A 21,745-nucleotide genomic window follows, 5' to 3' on the forward strand; every position below is an offset into this window, starting at 1 on the left:
GTTCTACAGACCTGGGGTCATGCCAACATGGGAGGGACCAGAAAGTGGGCAGCTCCAGCGCGCGCCCCTTCCTCCCTCCCGCGCGCCACACTCCACACCGGCAGTGGCGCGTGAGCACGGTGACAGACAGATGACGAGGGGGAGAAAAGCTGCGCGCGACGAGACGGGGGACAAAAACAATCAAACAAACAGAGGAGTTGCTGGTGAAGGGAGGAACAAACAAACAAATAAGTAATCAGGTGCCGCCAGAGTGAATAAAAAGGAAAATCAGTTGTCGGGAAGCTCTGGACCGTCCGATGTTCCAACTAGTGGAGGAAGGCGGAGCGAGAAGCGCCGGAGAGCCGAAACCGAGTGAGTCAGTGTTTTACAACTTCAAATCAGCAGAAAGTGAGCCTCACTGCGTGGTTGTGTCTTTTTGCCACTGCGACATGAGTAACGCGTTTGTCGAACGCACAACTAGGGATGCAGTGCGCGTGCGCTGCACAGGGAAAAGCGGTTTCCTGTCGCGCGCACGACTTCAGTTGTTAACACTTGTTTTTATGTAGTTAGCATTTAACAAACATAAATGTGATTCATGCACGTCTTGGTAAACGTCATATGGGCCGTACAGGGATGAACTGAGCGAACCGGCCTGACGTCACCAGTTCATAAAATGATACACTGTCAGAACATGACATACCGTTATAACATGATATACTGTTATAACACGATATACTGTTATAACATATGCTATAACACAACATACCGTTATAACATGACATACCATTATAACATGATGTACTGTTATATGCTATAACACAACATACCATTAAAACATGACATACCATTATAACATGATATACGGTTATAACATATACTGTTATAACATGACATACCGTTATATGCTATAACACAGCATACCGTTATAACATGATATACTGTTATAACATATGCTATAACACAACATATTATAACATGACATACCGTTATAACATGACATACTGTTATAACATATGCTATAACACAACATACTGTTTTAACATGACATACCATTATAACATGATATACTGTTATAGCATATGCTATAACACAACATACCATTATAACATGACATACCATTATAACATATGCTATAACACACTATACGGCAATAACATGACATACTGTTATAACATGATACACTGTTATAGCATATGCTATAACACAATATACTGCAAAGACATCCTGTTATAACATGACATACCGTTATAACATGATATATTGTTATAATATATGCTATAATACACTATACTGCTATGACATGATATACTGTTATAACATGATATACTGTTATAACATATGATATAACACACTATACTGCTATGACATGGGCATAACCGTTATAACATGATATACTGTTATAACATATGCTATAACACAATATACGGCAATGATATGACATACTGTTCTAACATGATATACTTTTATATGTTACAGTTATAACACATTATTATAACATATGTTATACCACAACATACTGTCATCATATACTATTAGAACATGGTATACTGTTATAACATGTTATAACACAACATACTGTTAGAATATGATATACTATTATAACATGTACTATAACACAATACACTGTTATGATAGACTATTATAACATATGCTATAACACAATATACTCTTATAATATGATATACTGTTATAATGCATGTTATAGCAGAATATACTGTTATAACATAACATACTGTAATAACATATTTTATGATATGCTGTCATAACATGACATACCATTATGGCACAATATACTGTTATAACATGTTATAAGACAGTATACTCTAACATATGACACAATGTACTGTTAGAGCATGACATACCATTATAAAACAATATATATAGTCATAACATTATATACTCTCAGAGCATAATATAACTCAATATACTGTTCCAACATGACATACTGTTGTAACATGATATTACATCATATCATGTTATAACAGTATATCATGTTGTATTTGATAACACAATATACTGTTATAACATGATAAGCAGTCAGAGCATGACATCCCATTATAACACGATATACTGTTATATGTTCCTGGCATCTGCGGGAGACCATGGTGTAGTGTCCAGTTTGTTTTTTGCTTTTTTTGATTGTTTACACTTTTTAAATTCAATTTTAATTTATTTTATTTATGTAGCACCTAATCACAACAAAGCTGCCACAAGTAAGGTCTAACCTTACCAACCCGAGAGTAAGCACACAGAAAACAGTGGTGAGGAAAAACTCCCTCTGATGATTTGAGGAGGAAACCTCAAGCAGACCAGACTCAAAGCGGTGACCCTCTGCTTGAGCCATGGTACCAACACAATTGACAAAACGAATATACAGGAATTTTTTTGTCTTATGTTTCTATGTGCACCTGTGCGAATGACTTCAGTCCACTGCGCGAGTGAAAATCTGTGCTGCATTTGTTGCATGTGTACTGTTATATGTTATAGCATGATATACTGCCAGAACATGAGATACTATTATAACATGAAATACTGCAAAACATGACATACTGTGGTGGATTAGCAGTTAGCACTGGTGGCTCACAGCAAGAAGGCAGTGGGATCACTTCCCATCTGTGGACTTTCTGTGTGTAGTTTGCATGTTCTCCCTGTGTTTGTGAGGGTTCCTTACGGGTGCTCCGGCTTCCTCTTACATCCAAAGACATGCAGGTTAGGTGAAATGGAAACTTTAAATTAGCCGTAGGTGTGTGTGTGTGTCTATATGTGGCCCTGTCCAGCGTGTACCCTGCCTCACGCTCTATGACTACAGCCCTCTGCAACCCTCAAGTGGAAAATGAATGAACACATTCTAACATAAAATGCTGCAAAGCATTGCATACTGTTATAACATTACATATTGTCATAATATGACACCCTTATACCATGAATACTGTCAAAACATGACACACTGTCATAACATGAATACTATGATAACATGATACTGTTATGACATACTGTTATAACATGACATACTCGTATTGTCATAATATGATGCACTTATACCATGAATACTGTCAAAAGATGGCATACTGTCATAACATGAAGACTATGATAACATGATACTATTATAACATGACATACTATCATAAAATGAATACTATAATAACATGATACTGTTATAACATGAATACTATGATAACATGATACTGTTATAACATGGTATACTGTTATAACATGATACTGTTATGAGTACTGTTATAGCATAATACTGTTTGTTATAAGATGGCATACTCTTATAACATGACATTCTGTTATAACAATACTTTCAAAATATAGCATATTATCACATGACATACTGTTATAACATGAATACTATGATACCATGATACTGTTATAACATGAATACTGTGATAACATGCTACTGTAAAACACAGTATACTGTTATAACATGAATACTATAACATGATACTGTTATAATATGAGTACTATTATAGCATAATGCTGTTATAACATGGCATACTCTTATGACATGGCATACTGTTATAACAATAATACTGTTAAAACCAAGCATATTGTTATGATCTGACATATTGACATCACATCACATACTGTTATAACATTAATACTATGATAACATGATACTGTTATAACATGAATACTATAACATGATACTGTTACGAGTACTATTATAGCATAATACTGGTATAAGATGGCATACTCTTATAACATGGCATGCTGTTATAACAATAATACTGTCAAAATATAGCATATTGTTATCACATGATATACTGTTATAACATGAATACTGTTATAACATGACATACTATTATAACATGAATACTATGATACCATGATACTGTTATAACATGACATGCTGTTATAACATGAATATAATAATAACATGCTAATGTAAAACAGTATACTGTTATAACATGAATACTATAACATGATACTGTTATAATATGAGTACTATTATAGCATAATACTGTTATAACATGGCATACTCTTATGACATGGTATACTGTTATAACAATAATACTGTCAAAACCAAGCATATTGTTATGATTTGACATATTGTCATCACATGACATACTGTTGTAACATTAATACTATGATAACATGATACTGTTCAAAAATGACATACTGTTGTAACATGAATACTGTTAAAACATGACATCCTGTCAGGACATGGAACACTATAATAACACGTGGTGAATTTCGTCGATACCTGGTAATTCAGTCCAAAACAGCAACAGTTCATCAAAGGGCTGAGCAAAAAAGGAGAATCCAAAATAACAAAATATGTTTGTTTCACCAAGTGACAGTATACCAAGCAAACAGTTCCTTTCGGCAGCAGGCAAAAACTCTGTGGGATGAAAATAAGCAGCAAGGTCAGGAAAATCCAAAAAACATGGAGAAGGCACTGGGATGAACATGAAAAGTGAGACAAAACCTAGACTATCTGGCGACAACAGACCGTTTTTACCGCGCTTATAAAGAAGCCAAAACAATTACACGCGGAAGTGCCAATGAACTTGAACACAAAACCAAAAACGCAAGCCATGACAGCTATAACTTCAGCTCAAGATCTGTTTACAAAAGAGGATGCTAAGCTAACAGCTAACAGTCCTGCACTTAACTGTCCTTAAAGGAGGTATATACTCCCCAAGTTTGACTTATGTTTCCCTTTGAATGTGGTTGAGGTTTCATATGAAATATTCACAAAATACCACAGTTCTTTGACTGCATATGTTCGCCATATATCGTCTTGTTTTATACGTCTGTGACATATGCACAGATGTCCATAATTGGGCCTCTGTGTTGTGTGAGTCAGCAGATATTAGCTTGCTTAAAAGGCCTGTCATAATACACCTTTAACTATGCCAGAGTGCCTTGGGGGGGGGTGTTGTTCTGTTACTTCAAAGTACAAATAACATGGAAATCAATGAGAAAGACAACAAGGATTATAAAACAAAACAATCTGGAGTCATAATTAATCACCTCCACTTTAACACATGGACTACATCACCACAAACATTTTACTGAAATCCATACATGAGTTTGACCCTGCTAAATCTGCAAATAGCTAAATAATATACTCCGTCAGTGCAGGATATTTCTCTGTCTATATGAGCTATACGCTCGTATGATGTGTTAGCGTACATTCAGCTGCCACACAGTCACTGCAGTCTAAGAGCATCATTCTTAAATCTAATCCAGTGGTTAATAGCTCTCATTTTTATTGCTCGGTGTTGATGCTTTGTGCAGCTTTCCTGTGGCTCCAAAAAGCTAATCTGTCCCTGATATAAGCGCATTGGCTGGCTTGCCATCTGGGCTGTATTATGGTCAGAAAGAGAAGGCATTTGAATAATTGATATTTAGCTATTTATAGGGGGATTAGTCTCTTCATGTTGCACCAGGGGACACACTCATCTATCCATCTATCTATTAGAGACACAGCCACTCATTTTTTTAAATCATTCCTCCATATCGTTGCATTTTTATGTCCACCGAAATCTCACCGGACTGCCCTTACATCTGTCCATTTGTCATCTTTCTGTCTTTCTACGCGGTGAGCTGTTCGTGCATGCACCTGAAGTGGATTAAGGGTGTTATCAAAGCTAAGTAGGACTATTGCACACACACAGCTCTCTCTCCAGCTCACTCTCCAAGGACCATTGACCATTGTTAGCTCTCTCTCAAGCCTCGTTCACTTGTGTGTGCGCGCCTGTTTGACGGTAAACACTCTGATCAAACAACGCTTAACAAGCTGCCTGAACTGATAACGGGGGGAGAGGAAGAGAGGGAAGGGAGGATGAGGGAGAGATCACGGGGAAGGAAGCAGGGCAAAGGAGTGAAGGGGGGTTAGTGTTGGTTGCATGGAGGGAGAAAGGAACACAAGAGTTTTTTGGTGTTTCAAAATGTCCCCAGCAAAATACGGCAAGTGTTGTGTAATTTATGAATGCATTGTTCAAGAGCCCACAGTGGAGAATAACAGGAAACAGAGAGCTGTTAACAGAGAGTGGGCAAGATGTTAACCCACTTCACCACCAGGCCGCTGACATACGCTGACACACTTTCTGTCAACTGGGTTTCATGCGTTCATTTCCTCATGAGATGGATCGGATGGGCATTAAAGATAATCAAAGCTCCATTTTATTTGGATAACTTGACATCTTCTATCTGTGATAAAGTATTATTATATTTTGCAGCTCCGGCATAATTGGGATTACAGTGGGAGTGGCTGTACCTGCTGATTGATCGTCATCTGATTTACTGTTCAGGTATGCAGAGGGTATGTTCCATTGCTGCTACAATATTATTCATTCATTCATCAACATGGTATATGTATTAGTGCAGTGCATAACTATTTAACCATTTAATAATCAGTTAAAATGTGGTTTTGTTAAAAAGATCTTGATTTTATTTTAAAGCACATTCAACTAAGGATGAACCTCTGAGAGTGCAGGGTTTAGTGTCATCTAGTGGTGAGGTTGCAGACTGCATTATGCAGTTGCCAGTCGCGATTGTTTCCCTTCACTTTTTGGCTTCTTTGATGACGGGCTTACATGCTGCCTTACCTTCACTTGTGATAAACAACATGTATGATCACTATTTTCACAAAAACAAGGGCTTGCAAAGTTGTTAGCCTGTACTAGCAACCAGTAGATTGTGTATTGGGGAGCAACTACTATTTTTTTTCCTCCAGTTATTCAGACACACTGCAGGACCTCCAAAATGCAACTTTTACTCCAAAGTGACATACAGTGCATCCGGAAAGTATTCACAGCACTTCACTTTTTTCACATTTTGTTATATTACAGTCTTATTCTAAAATAGATGAAATTCATTTTTTTCCCTCAAAATTCTACACACAGTACCTCATAATGACAATGCGATTTTTTTTTTAGATTTTTGCAAATTTATTAAAAATAAAAAAACTAAGAAATCACATGTACATCCTGTTTCCACTGATCATCCTTGAGATGTTTCTACAGCTTAATTGGAGTCCACCTGGGGTAAATTCAGTTGATTGGACGATTTGGAAAGGCAAACACCTGTCTACATATAAGGTCCCACAGTTGACAGTGCATGTCAGAGGAACAAATCAAGCATGAAGTCAAAGAAATAGTCGGTAGACCTCCGAGACAGGATTGTCTCGAGGCACAAATCTAGTACAGAAACATTTCTGCTGCTTTGAAAGTCCCAATGAGCACAGTGGCCTCCATCATCTGTAAATGGAAGAATTTCAGATCCACCAGGACTCGTCCCAGAGCTTCCCGCCCGCCTAAACTGAGCGATTGGGGGAGAAGGGCCTTAGGGAGTTGACCAAGAACCAGATGGTCACTCTGTCAGAGTTCCAGCATTCCTCTGTGAAGAGAGGAGCACCTTCCAGAAGGACAACCATCTCTGCAGCAATCCACCAATCAGGCCTGTATAGTAGAGTTGCCAGACGCAAGCCACTCCTTTGTAAAAGGCACATGGCAGCCCACCTGGAGTTGCCTTTTTTGCCAAAAGATGACTGCAGAAATGTACAGAGACATCCTGGATGAAAACCTGCTCCAGAGCGCTCTTGGTGCACCCAAAGATAGGTGCACCAAGCTTCTGGCATCATATTCAAGAAGACTCCAGACTGTAATTACTGCCAAAAGTACATCAACAAAGTATTGAGCAAAGGGTGTGAATACTTATGTACATGCGATCTCTTAGTTTTTTATTTTTAATTCATTCGCAAACATTTCAAAAAAAGCTTTTTTCATGTTGTCATTATGGGGTGTTGTGAGTAGAATTATGAGGGAAAAATGAATTTACTCCATTTTGGAATAAAGCTGTAACATAGCGAAATGTGGAAAACGTTAAACGCCGTGAATACTTTCCAGATGCAGTGTGTATCCTGAAAAAACACATATTCTTTATGAATGATTATAATGACAATTTATATTGGACTTTCTAAAAACAAAACAAAATAACCAGTAATAATAAAAAGTATAAATGCCAGTAATAAAAGTACACTACAACAATGCGCAAAAATCACAAATTAAAGAGCTGAGAAAAAGTGTGACTTATACGCCGCAGAATATGGTTTGTCCCCTTTAGGCTACTGTACAGAAATGGTGCTGCATCATGGCGGCCTTTGTGAGAGGGCCCCGCCCCCATGTAGATATGAAGGGCTCAAAACACCCTAACACACTCTAGCTTTATCAGTGATGCTCATGTCGCACTTTCTGTCTGAATGCACCGTAATTAGCACAGATTAAGTCAAGTCTAAATATTCACACAGACTAAACTAAAGTGAAATAAATGAGATTAATAATAAATTAAAATGGGCATATCATTTCCTCTTTCCTGTCTCCCCACAGATGGATTCCTCCGACAGATCTTTTGATGATTCTATTCCACAGATACATTCGTTTGCTCCTCGTCTCTGCACCTCAGACCTCCCTGGAGTTCACTCCCACCCCAACGCAGGGCGCCTGCATCCCCCCTTTAGGCCCCCTGGCTTCCCTCTCATCCACCACCTCCTCCAGCCAGGAGGAGCTCCCAGGAGTAGCGAAGGGCAACTCTCCGCACAAAACACAACACAGCTGAGCATGCACAGGTGCCTGGAAAACACAAACACGGAAAAAGACAGGAGTGAGAGAGAGGAGCAGGTGGAAGGTGGAGAGGAAGGAGCAGTGGAGGGGGAGGAGGGCGTCCTAGTGGTTAAGAAGAGGCACAGTGAGGTTCTCCTTACACCAGAGTGGAGTAAAGACATCCTGAAGGTGAAGAGGATGAAACTGGAGACCCGACAGAGAGATGGAGGAATGGAGGAGAGAGGCAGGAGGCGAGATGAAGGGAAGGAGGGGCGGAGAAGAGAGAGGGAGGAGCTGAAAGAGCAACTAGAAGAGGCAAGAGAGAGACTGCGAGCCCTCCAGGAGAAAGTATGGAGAGCTTTGGGGAGAAAACCCATGGCAGAGAGGAGAAGAAAAGGAGGTACAGAAATGCAAACAAAGGAGATGGAGATGTGGACATCACAGAGGAGGAGAACGTGATGGAAGGGATATGATGAGGAGGATATAGATGATAGAGAAGTGCAAAAGGAAACTTTCTCCCTTCTTACCACACCTCCTTTGAGGGTTACAAACAAAAAGAGGAGAGCAAAAAGATAAAGGGGAGGATAGCGAGAGAGGTGAAAGGGTAGCTGAATGTGGAGGGTGTGATTGGAGGGAGCGGGCTGTGGGTTGGACTGTTGGAGGGCTGGTGAGAGGAGACTGGGATGTAGGGATTGAGGTGGAGGGAGAAGAAGGAGGACAGAAGTTTGCTCAGGTGCTGAATGTGGAACTCCGGCAGCGCCGTGCTCGAGTCATTGACCGAGTTCTCCGTCTTTACGCCGGAACGCCAGATTTCACTCCGTCCTCTCCTCCTGCTGCTATTTCGTTCCTCCCGTCGGACGCCTCCAACGATGGAGGCGGGAAAAAGCAGTGTGGATGGGCCTCCTGACGAGAGGAAGGAGGGAAGAAAAGACGAGGGATAAGGAAGAAAAAGTCGTCGGGAAGGATGAAGAGAGGGAAAAGCAGATCCAGAAGATGAGTGCTGCACCTCCACATCGTACTGAACCATCCGATCTGACTGTGCCATTGGCTCTTCAAAGGTCACCTGATGTGCGAAAGGCCCCCCCCTTCTCGGCCCGCCTCTGTCCACCTCCCTCACTCCCTCTCACCCAAACCTCTCCCTGCATCACCCCTCTTTACCTCACTTTCCTCCCCTTTCTCATCCTCCCCTTTTGCCCCCAACTGCACAACCCAAAGACCCCTCCTCCTTCAACCCCTCCTCCTCGTCCTCCTCCTCTTCCTCGTCATCCTTCCCTGCACCTCCTCCCCCTCCTCCTCTCCCTCTCCCTCTGCTCCACTACTCCATGCAGCAGCTCTTCTCTCGCTCCCTCCACCACCCTCCGCTCCCCCAATCCCGCAAGGACTATTTGAACTCGGACCCTTTCTTCGAGTTCCCATCTCACCCCGCCTTCCCTCCGCTCCCACTCCTCGCCCACCTGGACCCCTCCCTCGCACGGCACGGGAACAGAGAGCGGGAGAGAGGGGTGAGAGGAGACGGGGGGATGAGAGGAGGTGGAGGAGTGGACGGAGGGGAGCTATACCTGCCAGCCGGGGGAATATCCTTTTTGAAAGTGTAGTGGGAGGACTGCGGGGGCGAGGGGTGAGGAACGTGTTTTCTCCTTAACTGACTTCATGTGTACACCCAGGAGGGCTTGTCTCCTTGTCACCTGAAGAAAGCCAAGCTCATGTTCTTCTACACCCGCTATCCCAGCTCCGGCACGCTCAAGACATATTTCCCTGATGTCAAGGTGTGTGTGTGTGTGTGTGTGTGTGTGTGTGTGTGTGTGTGTGTGTGTGTGTGTGTGTGTGTGTGTGTGTGTGTGTGTGTGTGTGTGTGTTTTCCTGCATCTAAACTCCACCGTGAGCAGTCTGACACAAAAACAACTTAGCTGTGTTGTTAGTGCAAAGTGGACACTTAATCTCTACTTCAGAGAAGAAAGGATGCAACAATTTAGGGGAACACTCCTCTTAATATTTGCAGGTACATGTTGGTAGTTTTTCTCATAAGCAGGAAATAAAAAACAAACAACAACAACAAAAAAAAAACGTGTCAGCAAGTACAATTTCCTGCTTATAAGAAAAACTACCAACATGTACCTGCAAATATTAAGAGGAGTGTTCCCCTAAATTGTTGCATCCTTTCTTCTCTGAAGTAGAGATTAACTAAACTTGCTGACACTTTGTTTTTAACATCAAACATTGTGGCCTCTTAATTTATTATATGGAATAAATGCTTTTGGAATGTACTCAGCCCACTGACAACATGATGGATGGACGCTGGACCTGCACCCCAGGATGATGGACTTATCTCATGGCGCCCTGCCATGACGCCACTGACTATGCGCTAGTCTCAATAATGCACTTTGTTTTTGATGTTACTCTGGTTTTTCTGTTTCCTGTTTCTTCAGCTTTGTAAAAACCTTGTAACTGGTAGAATGGCCGGTCACCCCTCTGAGTCTGGTCTGCTTGAGGTTTCTTCCTCAACATCATCAGAGGGAGGGTTTTCTTACCACCGTCGCCTGTGTGTTTGCCCTAGGGGGTTGGTAAGGTTAGACCTTACTCGCGTGAAGTGCCTTGAGGCAGTTTTGTTGTGATTTGGCACTATATAAATTAAATAAATTGAATTGAATTGAGAGCAGAGGTTGAATTATATAATTATTATTATTAAAGAGATCGTAATACACATCTTAAAAACATTCACGTTGGTGTCATTTTCAGACCGAGGGCCTGTGTTCTTTAAATAGCAAACGTACCTGCACTCATCTGTGCGCCTATGGCTGTGTTTGCCTTACAGCTCAGATACTACTCTCGTCTTCAACAAGTTTACATACATCCTAGAGAGCCCTAAAACATGTCTCTGGAGTTTTTGATCCTGGTCTTTAACATGGCAATAAACCCATCTGCTCAGAACAGGCTGTTTCTGTGTCTCCAGCAGTTCCTGTATCTGACCACACTCCTCTCTGAAAAGGGATGTGGCTTTTACTTTCACACGGAGGCTGGCAGAACTTGGAATAACCAAGCCCCAACTGATCTGGGCATTTGAAATGCAGCAAACCTGGATGTCGCCAATCTTGCAGTTGTTGGAATGATTTCTTGACACTGGCTCCAATGGTCACTTCTCAGCAAAGGCCATGTTAAAATGCCCAACTTCTGAGAATTTTTCAGTTTAAGATGTTTTAAGCCATAAAGTTATGAAGAATTGCGGGCAGGATCCCTTTGATTGACAGCTAGTGTGTGCCATAAGCAGAGTCCAGAGCCCCAGTACTAGAGACCGTTAGCAGTGGCTTCTAGCTGTTGTGCACCCACCGTGTCTAGGGTCCCTTTAATCGGAGAGTAGCGTCAACTCAGAACATGGCACCATTTTGGGGCCAATTGTGTTGAACTACTGAATGAACCTTTTATGTCTTCAACATTTTTTAACAGTTAACCTCATACAGCAACACATCCAGGTACAGGTACTATTAAAATAAATATAAAAATAGTTAAGCTATCAAATTTACATAAATTTGCAATTCATGATGATTTATTTAATTAACTCATTGAGTGCCAGCCATTTTCAAAGTTCAGAACATCCCAGTGCCAGGATTTCTTCAGCATTTGAGTGTTTTTTCAAGACCCAGAAAATTGAGTTCTATGTCCATGTCAACAACTAACATACCACAAGAAAAGAAATTGGCTCTATAACACGTCTTTGGCGCGGGGCGTTACTATCGGAAAAGACGCGTTTTAGAGTCAATGGTATCGAGTGAGTTAATTTGAAGCCTGATTTATGCTTCTGCAGCTGTTTAACTCCATGTCATACAGTGATGTGCATGACAGTTTTAAAGTTCTCCGTTGCTGGATTATGCTTTATTCTGGACTAATTTGTCCCTCAACATGCTTTTCTTTCCACAATCATCACATCCAATTCAAAGGTAAGGTGTACAGTTTCCTCTTTTTCTGACGCCATGCTGTAAATTTGCAGACTTTTCTGATCCTTTCGTAATCAACATACGCACTGCAAAAACTATTAAAATATGAGAGGAAAGAGTGAAAGCAGAAAAGTATCAAATCACAGCCTTTTGCGCTGTCTGATTTGCACGTCAGGCTGCAAGTCAGTCTGAGCACAGTGTGAAAAAAATAAATGGTCGGACATTTAATCACAGAAATGACTCCAGTCCCACTTTCCTCGAACCTCTGAGTGTCAGAGCGCTGAACTTTAATTTTGCACCTCTGTTACTGGGCATGTCCAGACTGCTCTGTCTGGTACATGCGAGGGGTTTTTAATAGAAATACATTGTAATCGGATAGGACATTTTTATCAGACGTGAGCGAAAATCCGTTATACAAAATCTGTTATATACAATGTTTTTTACATGGAAAACCACACAAAAACATCCGGTTTATACGATGACAGTTTCGGTGAGTTTTACTGTACATGGGACTGAACACTAAATTTACCTCTCAAAACTTTGACGATGGCTTTATTTTCCCAAATTTTTCTTCTGTTCGGATCTGAAGGGAATCTGTACATCTTGAACCCCTTGTAAAAAAACAAACAAACAAACAAACAAAAAAAAAAAACACAAAAACCATTGTGCCAGATTCCAGTGCACACTGGTTCTTAAAGGAAATGGCAGGTGACAATCTGGTTGGTATAATTCATGTTATACCTAAAATATATCTATGATTAATTAAAAGACAAAAGAGAATCTCTTTAATTTTGTCAAATTTTTACTTATTTGCTATTGGGATTTTTGCTCAGTTTACTCCTGGATGGCAACCACCGAGATAGACAACCGATCCATCCAAAAAGTTGGGGTTGGATCAGTTGTTTGTCCGGGTGGTTGCCATCCAGGACCAAAAGCCGTTCTGTAATGTCATTGATGCGGCAACACGTGGCACCGGGACATCTTCCCAGACCTGACGTGATTATTAGATATTAATGAACAGAGCCATTCCTTTTGCATTAATGAGTACTTTTACTTTTGATTATTCAGTGAGTTTTCCAGGAGTACTTTTATACTTGTGTACATTTGCTAATACAGACTTACTCGTACATGCTGATTAAACCTCTCTTTCAAGTCAAACTTGTGTATCACTGTAAATTCTTCATGAAATCATCTAATTCGCACTTCTTCTTTCTCCCGTCTAGTTTAATCGCTGTGTGACCTCCCAGATGATTAAGTGGTTCAGTAACTTCAGAGAGTTCTTCTACATCCAGATGGAGCGTTTCGCGCGGCAGGCTGTCTGCGAGGCCCTCACACGGTTGGTTTGGGGTCACCTCGAGGTCATATTTAACAAATCCCTTTGTTAATGAGACCGGCTACCGTGTCGGCACTGAATTCCAGGAAAATGAATTATATTCTCCAGTTTTGTTTTTGTTTTTTTGTTTTGGTCTGAATATGCTTCAGTCACACTTCCAGTTGTGCACTTTTTCCTCTCCATAAACAGGCTGCTTGCAAAAAATGTGTCATTCTCCATTATATGAGCTGCATTTTAATTTTTTTTTTTTAAATATGTGGCATGTTGGTCATCATATTTGTTACAGCAAGATGACATATTTATGCATCCCAGGGACGGTGTACCGCGTCTGGGCATAGAGAGTCAGCTACGAGTGGGTCGGGATACGGAGCTTTATCGCATCCTAAACATGCACTACAATAAAAGCAACGTTTACCAGGTAAGGACCATGCAGTGTCTATTTTTGTCTTTAAAAATGATCTAATCTTTCCTCTCACACGTCCCCGCTTAGTGGGCACAAAAAGCAATCATCCCATTTTCCAAAAAAAGACTAAGAAATTTTTCGAAGTGGTTCACAAAATTGTAACATTTAATATGTTTTATTGAAACAGCACAGACACTTGATAAACATTCATAAAATTAACGTCTTTCACAACAACGTTTTGCCCATTTAGACATTAAATATTTTGCTGAAACAAATCTTGCTTGATGGTGTCTAACTTTCTGCTAGTTATGCTGTTCTACAGCTTGAAAGGGGTAAAACTCGGAATGGAACATTATTTTCTAAATTTCTATAATGACCTTCCAAACAATAACAACATAATGGAGAAAATTTACAAAATTTGGCAACTGACTGTGTTGGTTATTAGGTGGCGTTAATATTTTGAAGGATATGGGTTTCCATCCCACGGTGTGCAGCTGAGATTTTGATGGATTGTCGTAAACTGTAAAACCTATTTTCAGTAAATAGTCTGAAGTGTTAAATGAGGAATAAAAAAAAGTTTTTCCTTGGGCTGCTTCAGGAAACTTCCAAGGAAATTAAAATAATAATTCTCAAAAATAATCGACAAGTAAAAAAATAGGTCAATATTTTAAAATACTTCAAATACTTTTTAAAATTGTTTTTCTTTGTGTGTGTGTGTGGGGGGGGGGGGGTGTGCTGTTTTTTTATTAATGTTTGACATTTTGCTCAAGATTCTAAACTATTCATGTAATTTCTTTGACGGGAGGGGGCTGATTTACATGGTTTGATAGTTGTTTTTCATCTTTATTTTTTTTACCATTTTGCTCTGTTATGAAGTCTTTTTAAACTGTATTCAAGTCATTTTTGGAAACTTTATCTGGCTTGGTTTTATTTACTTTTTAACATTTTGTTCAATTATTACAACTTTTTAAACTGTATTCCTGTCAATTTTTTGGTCATATTTACAAGATATTGTGTGAGTTTTTTTTCTTCATCTTTATTTTTGATGTTTCAATCTATTATTAAGGTTATTTAAATTGTGTTAATGTCATTTTTGGAATGAAGCAGTTACATTCATGTAAAGTTTGCAGATTTCTCAGGTGATGTATCATTTTGTTTATTTTAGGTATTTTGCAGAAATCAAGGCTCTTTAAACTATTGCTATCATGGTTTTTTTTTTTTTTTTTTTTTTTTTTTTTTTTGGCAGACCTACATGATTTTATATCATTTTGCATGTTTATTTTTTTAATTTTTGCCTATTAGCAAAGCTGACTGTATTATCGCTTTCAAATCAAACAAACAAAACAAAACAAAAATCCCTTTGGCATATTTTCATAATTTTAGGTTTTCTGGGATTAGACATGCAAAAGTTCTGATATATCTGTTTAAGGATATGATTCCTTCTTTATGTTCTCTAATGCCATATACCAACACAGTGCAGAGTAGCTACCTAAACTCTGTGAGTGAGATAGAGTATCTCGTCGATAGTTTTACTTTGGATACTGTAGCTCCTCTGAAAAAGAGAGCCTTAAATCAGAAGTGCCTGACTCCGTGGTATAACTCACAAACTCGCAGCTTAAAGCAGATAACCCGTAAGTTGGAGAGGAAATGGCGTCTCACTAATTTAGAAGATCTTCACTTAGCCTGGAAAAAGAGTCTGTTGCTCTATAAAAAAGCCCTCCGTAAAGCTAGGACATCTTACTACTCATCACTAATTGAAGAAAATAAGAACAACCCCATGTTTCTTTTCAGCACTGTAGCCAGGCTGACAAAGAGTCAGAGCTCTATTGAGCCGAGTATTCCTTTAACTTTAACTAGTAATGACTTCATGACTTTCTTTGCTAATAAAATTCTAACTATTAGAGAAAAAATTACTCATAACCATACCAAAGACATATCGTTATCTTTGGCTGCTTTCAGTGATGCCGGTATTTGGTTAGACTCTTTCTCTCCGATTGTTCTGTCTGAGTTATTTTCATTAGTTACTTCCTCCAAACCATCAACATGTCTATTAGACCCCATTCCTACCAGGCTGCTCAAGGAAGCCCTACCATTAATTAATGCTTCGATCTTAAATATGATCAATCTATCTTTATTAGTTGGCTATGTACCACAGGCTTTTAAGGTGGCAGTAATTAAACCATTACTTAAAAAGCCATCACTTGACCCAGCTATCTTAGCTAATTATAGGCCAATCTCCAACCTTCCTTTTCTCTAAAAAAATCTTGAAATGGTAGTTGTAAAACAGCTAACTGATCATCTGCAGAGGAATGGTCTATTTGAAGAGTTTCAGTCAGGTTTTAGAATCCATCATAGTACAGAAACAGCATTAGTGAAGGTTACAAATGATCTTCTTATGGCCTCAGACAGTGGACTCATCTCTGTGCTTGTTCTGTTAGACCTCAGTGCTGCTTTTGATACTGTTGACCATAAAATTTTATTACAGAGATTAGAGTATGCCATAGGTATTAAAGGCACTGCGCTGCAGTGGTTTGAATCATATTTATCTAATAGATTACAATTTGTTCATGTAAATGGGGAATCTTCTTCTTCACAGACTAAGGTTAATTATGGAGTTCCACAAGGTTCTGTGCTAGGACCAATTTATTCACTTTATACATGTTTCCCTTAGGCAGTATTATTAGACAGCATTGCTTAAATTTTCATTGTTACGCAGATGATACCCAGCTTCATCTATCCATGAAGCCAGAGGACACACACCAATTAGCTAAACTGCAGGATTGTCTTACAGACATAAAGACATGGATGACCTCTAATTCCTGCTTTTAAACTCAGATAAACTGAAGTTATTGATACTTGGCCCCCACAAATCTTAGAAACATGGTGTCTAACCAGATCCTTACTCTGGATGGCATTACCCTGACCTCTAATAATACTGTGAGAAATCTTGGAGTCATTTTTGATCAGGATATGTCATTCAATGCGCATATTAAACAAATATGTAGGACTGCTTTTTTGCATTGCACAACATCTCTAAAATTAGAAAGGTCTTGTCTCAGAGTGATGCTGAAAAACTAATTCATGCATTTATTTCCTCTAGGCTGGACTATTGTAATTCATTATTATCAGGTTGTCCTAAAAGTTCCCTGAAAAACCTTCAGTTAATTCAAAATGCTGCAGCTAGAGTACTGACAGGGACTAGAAGGAGAGAGCATATCTCACCCATATTGGCCTCTCTTCATTGGCTTCCTGTTAATTCTAGAAAAGAATTTAAAATTCTTCTTCTTACTTATAAGGTTTTGAATAATCAGGTCCCATCTTAGGGACCTCATAGTACCATATCACCCCAATAGAGCGCTTCGCTCTCAGACTGCAGGCTTACTTGTAGTTCCTAGGGTTTGTAAGAGTAGAATGGGAGGCAGAGCCTTCAGCTTTCAGGCTCCTCTCCTCTGGAACCAGCTCCCAGTTCGGATCAGGGAGACAGACAACCTCTCTACTTTTAAGATTAGGCTTAAAACTTTCCTTTTTGCTAAAGCTTATAGTTAGGGCTGGATCAGGTGACCCTGAACCATCCCTTAGTTATGCTGCTATAGACTTAGACTGCTGGGGGGTTCCCATGATGCACTGAGTGTTTCTTTCTCTTTTTTGCTCTGTATGCACCACTCTGCATTTAATCATTAGTGATCGATCTCTGCTCCCCTCCACAGCATGTCTTTTTCCTGGTTCTCTCCCTCAGCCCCAACCAGTCCCAGCAGAAGACTGCCCCTCCCTGAGCTGGTTCTGCTGGAGGTTTCTTCCTGTTAAAAGGGAGTTTTTCCTTCCCACTGTCGCCAAGTGCTTGCTCACAGGGGGTCGTTTTGACCGTTGGGGTTTTTCCGTAATTATTGTATGGCCTTGCCTTACAATATAAAGCGCCTTGGGGCAACTGTTTGTTGTGATTTGGCGCTATATAAATAAAATTGATTGAAATTGATTGATTGATTAAGGTGCATACAGCCTGCACACTGATGCTAAGTTAGCCGGCTAATTTTAGCATGTTGAAAATGTCACAACAGCAACCTGACAGTAACTCTAAGATATTCTAGAGATAAAGTGTCGCTGACATGTAAATGGATAATTGGACTTTGATGCCCCTTTAACGCGAATTATTTACAGTATTACCAAAACGTACATTAAACACTTGCGATGGTTAGCTGGGATGTTAGCTTAGCAGGTTAGCATGAGATGTGTGCTAACGCAAAGTAACTACTTTGTGTTTCTCCTGACTTTAATTATTGTATGGCCTTGCCTTACAATATAAAGTGCCTTGGGGCAGCTGTTTGTTGTGATGTGGTGCTATATAAATAAAGTTGATTTGATTTGATTTGATTTAAACTCATATTTTGATATTTTTTTCACATGTAAAATCAAAAATTTTAGACTAAGAAAGGAAGCCACTTGACTGAATATGGATTTGAAAATTGCTGCTTGTTTATTGACAAATGTTTCAGGTCTTCTGGCAGATTAGATATCTGCTTTGAGGACAACGTTGCTGTGAACGGGCCTTTTTCATGGCACATCTCATTGGCAACAAATGCTAAAGGAGCATTATCATTGTTAATGCTCCTAATAAAATGGCCTCTTCTGGCTACAAATAGATTAATATACTACAGGTTAGGTTATGTTAGGATTAGGAAAGAGGGGGGGACTATCATCCCAGCAGAGCATAGACCACAAATGGGCCCATTGATCCCCCCAAAATAAACCTTAAACCTTTTGGTACCATTGATAAAGGATAACTTTAGTTTCCTAATCTGGTCAGGTTCCAAGATAAAGGAACCCAAAAACTTCCACCTCAGTCAACCTGATGCTGGACACTGTCCCAAAAACTGGAGAGACGTCTCACATTCCTCCCCAAAAGCTGTACATGTACTGACCTAAGAGCTGTCTTCGTTTACTGCCCCTCTCTGATAAGTCCAGCCTTTTTGGGCCATTTGTAAAAGAGTTTCTTGTTGTTTGAATATCATTTTAACTGGAGATTGGTTTCATATTTCTGTACTTCTCATCGACTCTCGGCTGTTTTACTGTTTAATGAGGTGTATGTGTTCCTCGAATGTGTACAAAATTTGACGGTATTCTTCTGTACACTACTGCGCAGTTTACGGTTTTGTCACTGTGATTTCTCCCTGTAGGTCCCGGAGAGGTTTATCGAGGTGTCTGAGGTGGCTCTGAGGGAGTTTTACTCAGCCATTTGGACTGCGGAGAGACAGCGACCCCTGCTGGAAGAAGGGGATATACAAAATTTATCTGTAAGCTTGACAGCCCCTGTGCCAAATGCCTTCAGACTTCCCGGTTGTCCTGTTGGTTGAAGCTGCAGCGATTTAAACTGGTACATGTTGACCAAACACAGGATCAAACCAACCTTCAGACTTTAACTTTGTGGCATGAAAAAAAATATGCAAATAAATGATAGTTTGGACTTTTTCCCCCCTCAAAGATAATTTGAAACTATAATAAAGCATAGCTCTGACACAGATAGACACAGTGTCAACAGCAGACTGGTAGACTCCACGCTGTGATAAGAGTCTTATGACAGCATTTATCCAAGACCATCGAGTTAAACGGACAGAACAGGAAATCACTTTCCTCAAGTTTTCCACTCGATAAATTAGACGTGTGATCTCTCACTGCTGCTGCAGAGGGCTGAGGACAAACCTTGCAAAAATTAGCACTGCTGCAGTTGCCTGTACTGACAGGCTTTAAAACGTGGTTATAGAAATCTGCATAGGTACTGTGTGTAACGTATTACCACGTTTAAAAATCATTGCAGTGAATCTGTGCATATTTCATGCGCAGTTTCAGTGGAAATTGGACATTTTTTTCTGATCACTGGCCAGGAACATCTAAGAAGTTTCAAAACTATATTCCCATTTTAAAAAATGCAAGCAGGAAACAACTGTAAAGCTGACTGATAACAGATTTTTTACAGAAAAGAACAAGTTGAATCATGAACGCTGTTGCACAACCTGCACACATTAACAATCGTGTCTCATATTTCAGCGTTGCTCTCCCTCAGGAGTGTTCACACTTCTGTACCGATCTTCAAGATATCTCAAGAGTTTTGCCACTAATCCAAGTGGATTCTTCTGACCACAGTAAATTAATGTAGTAGCCTTTATAGAGAGATAACGACATTATTTAGCTTCTTCGCTTACTAAACCGTTTGTCCAACTGGGGAACAGTGTATTTTCCTTTCAGTATTTGATTGTGTGTGGTTTTTCTTGTTGAATGAGCATATGGCAGCTCTTCAGTTAGTCATACCTTTCAGGTAAAGCATTTGTACTGATATTCTGATTTAATTGTGTCCTGCAGAGTCGTTCTTCAAGAATTAATAATGTTACACCTGATTTTAATTAAACTCCTCAGTATTTGTGTATTAACTTTCTCTCTATGAACACATCCGTCAGAGATTGTGATTGTTGTTGGCGAGTTAAATTAAAAATATTTTATTGCTGCCTTGTGAGTGATTGTCCAAATTACTTGTCGTTGCTCCATTATCAAGGAAGCTGTATTTTTTAATTTTTTGATGATTCTGATGTACATTTTTGGTTTCTCCTGGAGAAAATGTAAACAAAACATATGACTGATGAATTATAACTTCTTTTTTGACATACTGTTGTTTCATGAGTGTGGTTTCAGTCTGTGGCTTACTTTCACCTTCTCTGTATGAATGTTAAATTATACAAACCTTTTGGTATATGGCATAACGTAAAGAACATGTAAATAAATTCCATGGAGAAGGGCCGTATACTGAATTTAAAATGGTGAAATGAATACTTTTGTCAGATGCAACTTATTCTGAAAATATTGCTTGCATTTGTAATGTTGTATTGGTGAAATTAAACGCCGGTTGTACAGACAGTCGGTGTGCAGTTTTAAACTTGTATTTTTCTTGGGCTCAGACACCATGTAACTTTTGCAGGTGTGGATCATCGTTATGATTTAATAGATTGCGAAGAAGAAAAAAACTGAATTAAATATGATGTATTTTCTCTCTGATCACCAACTTTGGTGGCTGTTTATAAATTGCTGTAAAGCTTGAATTACTTATGTGAAAGTGAACCCCCCACATAAATTTATTTGTGTTTGCAGGTGTATATTACCTATATTTGGATTTTGTATTGTAATCTGTTTGGTTTCTCCTTCATACATATTGTGTTTGTTCTTTTTGCGTGCCTCATTCAGACGTTGGTGAGTTTGGTGTTTACACTCATCGGTGAATAAGTGGTAACAGGTTTTGATGTGTGACGTCTGAATACATCGCTCACGCACACAGACCCTGTTGGCCGGGCACTAATGCACCGCACTGTAAGCCTTTAATCTAACAACACGCACACAGACACAGACATGCATGTTCTCACACTGACATTGATGCTCATATGACGGCTTAGAAGAGGCTCGCCCAGGACTAAATCTAATCACCTGAGATATCACACATGATAAGATAAGCGCACATAACTGCAGGAGCCTTGCAAGAAAAGCCTTTCTGTTTAACAAGCTTGACAAAAGC

General features: G+C 39.6%; 1 protein-coding gene across 1 annotated transcript; it reads left to right on the plus strand.

The window, feature by feature from the left end:
- The first annotated feature begins 27 nt into the window (after positions 1-27).
- Positions 28-21,471, plus strand: prox3 (prospero homeobox 3). Its single transcript, XM_034164341.1, is given in 15 exon segments — positions 28-351; positions 6,171-6,253; positions 8,319-8,910; positions 8,913-8,997; positions 8,999-9,072; positions 9,075-9,181; positions 9,184-9,406; positions 9,409-9,609; positions 9,612-10,105; positions 10,190-10,297; positions 13,684-13,796; positions 14,106-14,211; positions 19,368-19,436; positions 19,438-19,482; positions 19,485-21,471. Coding segments are annotated over 14 exon segments (2,286 nt in total). The 5' UTR covers positions 28-351; positions 6,171-6,244; the 3' UTR covers positions 19,545-21,471.
- Positions 21,472-21,745: the final 274 nt, after the last annotated feature.

The sequence above is a fragment of the Thalassophryne amazonica genome, chromosome 23 (genome assembly GCF_902500255.1).
Source record: "Thalassophryne amazonica chromosome 23, fThaAma1.1, whole genome shotgun sequence".
NCBI classification, from domain to species: domain Eukaryota; kingdom Metazoa; phylum Chordata; class Actinopteri; order Batrachoidiformes; family Batrachoididae; genus Thalassophryne; species Thalassophryne amazonica.